This window comes from Lachnellula hyalina (assembly GCF_007821495.1).
Source record: "Lachnellula hyalina strain CBS 185.66 chromosome Unknown contig00350, whole genome shotgun sequence".
NCBI lineage: Eukaryota > Fungi > Ascomycota > Leotiomycetes > Helotiales > Lachnaceae > Lachnellula > Lachnellula hyalina.
Window position 1 is genome coordinate 1 of NW_022157464.1, and position 6,848 is coordinate 6,848.

Sequence of the window (6,848 nt, forward strand, 5' to 3'; positions counted from 1 at the left end):
GGGCTATGCCCGCGAGGATTCGTGATTGTGACATGCCCCAGGCTCTTAGTAGCCTGTAATGCGTTGTCATCCGCTAGAATAGCGGTTTTCAAAGCATACGCCTTCTCTAGGCGCTCTGCAATGCCTATAGTCCTCCTATAGCGCTCTATTAGCAGCCTGTTACTGCTGCTAGCCCCTGAAGTTATAGTAGTTCTCACTGTAATGCCCCGATCCTATAGCTGAAAGACTAAAATTAGGCTCCCTGCAAGCCCTGGGATATATAGCACTTTAGTAAGTGCTATAGCGCTTATAGCGCCCTTCACATCGATTTTTAAGGCTATAGTGCCCTATCTAATGCCCTGTAATACTAGCCCGCTAGCTGTAGTAATCGAAATAGGCTCTATAAGCCTCTAAAAGTCGCTGAAGGCTCTATAGTTATATATTATATGCCTAGAAGCCTCTAAATCGATAATCTATAGCAGGTGGTTCCCTAATTTAGGCCCTAAATGCCCTATAGTGGCTATCTAGCTACCTTCTTTAGCAGTTAATGCGCTATTATGCGCTAGAGAGAGGCCTCCTCTACCCTCTAGCTAGGCTAGAGGCCCTATAGAGGGCCCTGAATCCTTTTTAGGACCTCTATAGTCAGCGCTTTAATGCCCTAGCTTCCTGCAGTTATAGCAGTTACCCTAAAAGCGCTTTTTGCCCTTATTATCCTTTTTATCCTTCTTCTTTTTAAGCTCTTTAGCGCTAAAAGCACCTTCCTTTAGAGGCTCTCTAGCCCCTATTCAGCGTTCTAATTTGATGAGAAGTGCTACGATAGCGCTAAAATCACTAGTCATTTTAGTAATCTCAAGTTGTAGTACTAGGGGGTCGAATCATAGATCCATAGCCCTAATAACCCTAAAGAATACGCTAATTTTCAGGCTATCTAAAGGCTTCTCACTAGAGCTAATAAGCCCTATTTCTATCTGTAGCATAGTAAGATTATTTACTATTTCTGCAATTGTGGCATATCCCTTAGCAGGGGTATAGCCTATAAAAGCAGACGTTTTAGCACCTAGCGGCTATAGCTCTAGAGGGGCATATAGGGCCTTTAGGGTATCCTATTGCTCCTTAGCAGTGTCTAGCAGTAAGATATACTAAAGTGATACCTAGCTGCATAGCTTTATAATAATAGTGCTAGCCTTAGCATCCTGTTATAGCGTCCAATTAGGGTCTATAGAGGCTTTAGGAGCTTTAGTGCCCCTAGGGGCTTCTATAGTGGTTTTAGGGCTCTGAGGCCCTAATAAGATAACTTCCTAGAGGTTAGTGCTCTATAAGAGGCGCTTGACTTATACGCTCTAGAGCTGATAATTAGGCCCTGTAAGCTTTGTAATTCGGGGCTTTTCTACGCTAAAATCCTCTTCTATTATAGCAGTGCTATAGTCATCTATAGGCTTTTATAGCAAGTTAAAGGCTAAAAATATAGTAATTAAATATAGTAATAAATGCGCTAAGCAATAGCGTCTTCCAGGCTTGATAACCTATTATTTCTAGGGGTAATAACTTAAATTAACTACTATTCTATAGTGGGAAGTATGCTGTATATATAGGGCTCTTCAAGCCCTATTTCTAAGCTTTACCACCTGCTTAGAAATAGCTATTTCTAAGCTTCGCCATAGGCTTTATAAGCTTTGCCACTTGCCACTTATAGGCTACAACAATAATATCTAGTTGCGCATGGCCTGCCTACTACTTTGCCTCTAAATTTTTATATTGATGTTTAAATCAAAAGTGGATGGTCAGTAGTTACCTCCGTTGGACCCTTTGCTAAATCCCTTTCACGTTCCGTATCCCGGGGTTCCTCAACACTACTAGTCTCAGAATCCAACTTCCTTTCCTGTCTCCGAGCCATTGGCCCAATCACGGCATAAGTGAAAATCACTAATAGAAAAGAGTTCACCGCACAGAAAGTCCACCCCTTGAGAAATCTCGGACCCTCACTGGTAGGGAAGACCAACACGCCCGTCCAAGCCGTAGTACTCTGCGCAAACAAATTCATAAATGTCAGAATGACAGAACGTTCCGTTGCGTCGTGGCGGAGGATGTCGTTGGCCCAACCATAGAGAACACTGCTCATCGCAACCTGCGTATAGGTGCTATTGAACGCAAACCATTTAGCGGATTCTGGCACATTCCACGTGGCGAGGATAATCATTGCTGTAAAGTTCCAGGCGTGAGCGAAGGCAATAGCACCGCTAGGACCCCAGAGGAGGTCGGAGCTGAAGTTGACAAACAGCACGTAAAATATGCCGAGTGCTGGCGCGGTGGTTCCTAGCTGATTGACCTTAGGGGTGGAGAAGCGCTTGAGGCTTTTGAGCCAGAGGAGGTATCCTCCGTAGCCACTCGATCCCGCGTTCCAGAAGAAGATATCCCAGATGGTAAGGGCGTACACTCTCCGATCCGTGGCAATTTTACGTAGAAGTTGCAAACGGGTTAGCTTGATCCTTTCATCCGTATCTGATTTGACGTCCTTGAGCCGCTTGATAGCCAGTTCTAACTCGGCATCTGAAAGAAAAAGCTTGTTTGGTTTCGCTGGTGTCCCGGGCCAGACGAAAACCCCAGCAATGGCGACGGGGATTGTCATGAGGGCACTGATGATAAACATCCACCTGTGAGACCTCAGTCAGCAAGTATAGGTATATTACAGGAGGATGTCGTACCTCCACCCTGCCATGCCTCTTACACCATCCAGATTAGCACTTGCTCCGGATTGAATGAACCCCGCGGTCAAAGTCCCCAGCATCTGACCCACATAAAAGACGCCCCCACGGCGACCAAGCTCGTCGCCTCGACTGTAAGATAAATTAGTGTGAGGAAAGAACAAGTTAGAGTGAGGAGCGAAAGAACTTAGGAGCTGTGCTAGGAGCCAATAACCCGACATCTTATTGCTTTTGGCTCCCAGCAAGTTCTAAAGTCTAAGCTACGTCCTCATGGACAGTCAACGCTGCGTATATAGGAATTCACTTACTACCAGGCTCCCAAAACATAATGAACCCCAGGAAAGAAAGCAGCCTACCAAACAATAAGTATGAATTAAAACACTTCAATAATTGCGATATCGACAACGTACCTCGAAAATACCAACCATAAACCGATAAGCCATCAACTCCCCGTATCCCTGGGCACGATACTGTAAGAGCGTAAAAATGCCCCACCCCGCTTCCAAAGCCGGAATGGTGTAATTCATAGGAAACATCGGGAAGACAAAGGTGAACGGCAGCTGTCCGATAACAGCTCCAGCGATGTACATTGCATTGAGATTCACGAGCTGGTTGGCGTTAAATCCAAGGTCTTCTTTGAGACCTGAGACATAGGCGTTTGCTAGATGCACATGCTTGTTAGGCCATGAAAGACATGATATTTCAATTGATTGTATAATGGATGGTATGGTTGGTACTGACTGAGATTCGACTGATCTATATATTTGATCCAGTATGCAATGACTGCGTATGGAACAATGAGGAGGTCGAGTTTGATGATAAGCTTTCTCTCCTCGGGCGAATCGTCTTCGGCGTACCAGTGGTACCAAGCTCTTCCTTGGCGTTTAGCATGCATCTTGAAGCTGGTCGAGATGGGTGAGGAGATTATAGAGTCAATTGAGGAACAAGAGCTGTTTATCTAAACCAGAGGCTTTTTAAAAAGCTCAACAGGTTGTGAGAGTCCAAAGACGGGTGACCACGGGTGACTTGCTGGTTGTATATCATTAGGGCTTAAACTATCTCTACACAACCATATCGGATAATCGAGATCGAGATCTTTCCACAGTTGTGCCGAGACGGTGGGGTGTTGGCTAACGAGCACCACGAAAGCGAAACACAAGCAGTGGGGCAACCGTTTGAACCAATACATCTATCTTATCAATACACAGAAAATATATTCCAAGGCAGTATAGTGGGCACGAAACTTTTGGTGTTCGCTGCCGTGCATGTAGTAGTGCCATATCCTCATCCGACCCCGCTGTGACACCATCGCTTGCTCGAGATCTATACGGGGGAGAAATATGCCAATGCTTACTTGGTAGCCCCTGTAGTGTTTTACGACTATCTCTACAAGAAATCCGATGCTACTTATGCTGGATAGAAAACAGCGGCACTTACTATTACTAATTTCTAATGTTCTACGCCGCGTAGTATATTATGAACTAGTGCCGCTTTTTATATTCACGATAAAGGCGTCTTCTTTTTATGGAGACAGCCGTAAAACATTATAGAAGTCAGTGCAAGATAGATAATGAAGATAATCAGTGGTAATTTCAGGGGTTCAATGATACAATTTACGCGAGTTTTTGCGAATTCACTGCGAGGCCCGCAATTATTGGCTTGCGAAAGATGTGCGCCAAATTGTATCGTAGAAGTGGAAAGTAAATAAAGACGAGTAGATAGCATGATAAACTAGCGGATTTGACTCTTTTTACACAAGTAATCGTCACATTATGGCAGAAACCTCCAAAGCTAGGGTAGAGACTATAACTCGACACCTGACTAGGGACAGCTCGAGTTTCCTGGCAGATTCGGTACCAAAGTTCAAGCTCGAAGACCATCCCGTGGATGCGATTCGGCCTTTAAGAGTATGAAGATACTTAAACGCCATGTTAGATCGTTGAACTAAGATTTTTTATAGGTCGCGGTCATAGGCGCTGGAATTTCCGGCATTACTGCTGGCGTTCTCTTCCCTGCAAAAGTGCCGGGAATCAACTTGACGATATTTGAGAAGAACAGCGACGTCGTAAGTGCAAAAACTTACCCATCTAGATGCGACTTTGCCTCTGACGACTGAGTAGGGTGGAACATGGTTCGAAAATATATGTAAGTAACCTAAGATTTGCCACGGAGCGCATAGTTGACTTGAACAGACCCCGGCGTTCGATGCGATGTCCCCGCGAATGTATATCAGAGCACTTACTCTCCGAACACGCAATGGACAGAGGAATTTGCTCAAGGCTCCGAGATCCGAGTGTATTGGCAGAGGTTGGCGTCCAAACACAACGTATACCAGTATATCAAATTCGAAAGGAAAGTAACGCACGCACAGTGGGATCCAGTAGAGGCGAAATGGGTCATTCAAGTTCATGATCTAAAAAGCCAAAACAGTACAACAGAGACATTCGACATCTTGATTACAGCAATCGGACGTTTTAATGCATGGAAGCTGCCAGAGTATGCCGGCATAGAGGAATACCAGGGACATTTGCGACACTCTTCCAATTGGGATCCCAACTTCGACGTCACAGGAAAAAGAGTTGCTGTAATTGGCAATGGCGCGAGTGGTATTCAGATAGTTCCAGAATTGCAAAAGGTTGCCCAACACCTAGACCACTACGCTCGGTCAAAAACCTGGATTGCAGGATCTCTAGGTGGTCGTGACCGGTTAGCCTCACCAATGCATTTCAGCCCAGAGCAGCAGAAAGACTTCCAAGATCCAGAAAAGTACCTTGCGTATCGAAAGGGCCTCGAAAATACATATTGGACGAGATTCGCCGGGCTGCTAAAGAACTCAAAAGAGAACCTTGCTTCTCGAGAGGATTTTCGAGAGTTGATGGCTAAGCGGCTCAGCGATAAGCCTGAACTTCTTGACGCGATTGTTCCTGACTTTTCGCCAAATTGCCGGCGTCTGACGCCAGGACCCGGGTATCTAGAAGCTCTGAGCGAGGAGAATGTCAGTTTTATTCAAAGCCCCATTAAGAGATTTACCAAAGTCGGCATTGAAACCGAGGATGGTGTGCACCGTCCTGTCGATGCGGTAATCTGCTCCACTGGTGCTAATGTCGATTACGCTTTCCCGTTCCCACTGGTAGCTAGTGACATCGATTTGGCACAAGCGTGGAAGCCAGATGGTGAATTCGGGTTTCCATACTCGTATCTTGGATTTGCTACGCCTGGATTCCCGAACCTATTTTTCATCCATGGGCCTAATGCGGCTGGGCATTCAGGGACTTTTCCGCACGGCGCCGAGAATCAAGTGACCTACATTGCGCGTCTTTTGAGGAAGATCAGTGGCCAAGGGATCAAGACACTAGTTCCATCCAAGGCTGCAGCGGATGATTTCGTGGAATATTGTGATGCCTTTTTCCCGACGACTGTTCTTACAGAAGGATGCAGCTCTTGGTCTAATGGTAAGACCGGCCTTATTACTTCCCAGCTTAATACGTAATATATGTTCTAACTGCAAACAGGCGGTCGACCTGGAGCAAGGATTCATGGCCACTGGCCTGGCAGTGCCGCGCACCTAAACTTCATCCGCCGTTCTCCTCGCTGGGAAGATTTTGAATACGAGCTACTTGATTCAAATAAGAGCAGAAACCGGTTCTCGTACTGGGGTAATGGTAGAACCACGAAAGAATCGGAACCCGAATCCGATCTAACGCCGTACTTGAGAACTCCCGACCAGGTGGACCTGAGGGATTGGCATGAGAGTTGGTGGAATTTGTAGATATTAAAGCGATTTATAGTTCTTGGTTCCTTGCGTCTCATAGACACTCTGCAGTGTTTTATATACTACCCGTCGCTGTAAATATCTACTAATACTGAGATACATTTTTTTTAGTTACGTAAGCCCCCCTTTCTTTTCTCGCTTACATTTTGCTTTTGTCTTCCAGCTACTTCGTGGGAGATTTCATTATTTACAGTCTCTTCTATCTTTCTCAACATCTTTATTACTACTCGCCGCTCAAGATCAATCCACACACATTCCCGTGTAACGTCCGGAATAAATCAAAACTGCATAGGCAACTCACGAGACCTCCATAAACTAATCAATCACAGATCACGAAATTAAAATCAAGTACTCATAACAAGCCACCAATAGCCCTCCCCCCCCCCCCCCCCCCC

At 45.5% G+C, this 6,848-nt stretch overlaps 2 protein-coding genes across 2 annotated transcripts; one reads left to right on the plus strand and one right to left on the minus strand.

Moving 5' to 3' along the window:
- Positions 1-1,771: 1,771 nt before the first annotated feature.
- On the minus strand, positions 1,772-3,582 carry SEO1_2 (putative transporter; the record flags this gene model as incomplete). The annotated part of the gene is made up of 5 exons (XM_031154059.1): positions 1,772-2,630; positions 2,682-2,813; positions 2,990-3,033; positions 3,092-3,342; positions 3,423-3,582. Coding segments are annotated over 5 exons (1,446 nt in total), but the record flags the coding sequence as incomplete, so codon positions are not given.
- Positions 3,583-4,453: 871 nt separating this feature from the next.
- On the plus strand, positions 4,454-6,450 carry aflW_1 (FAD-binding monooxygenase; the record flags this gene model as incomplete). Its single annotated transcript, XM_031154060.1, has 5 exons — positions 4,454-4,588; positions 4,642-4,746; positions 4,802-4,826; positions 4,874-6,133; positions 6,194-6,450. The coding sequence occupies 5 exons, from the start codon at positions 4,454-4,456 to the stop codon at positions 6,448-6,450; spliced, it is 1,782 nt and encodes a 593-aa protein (XP_031000911.1).
- Positions 6,451-6,848: the final 398 nt, after the last annotated feature.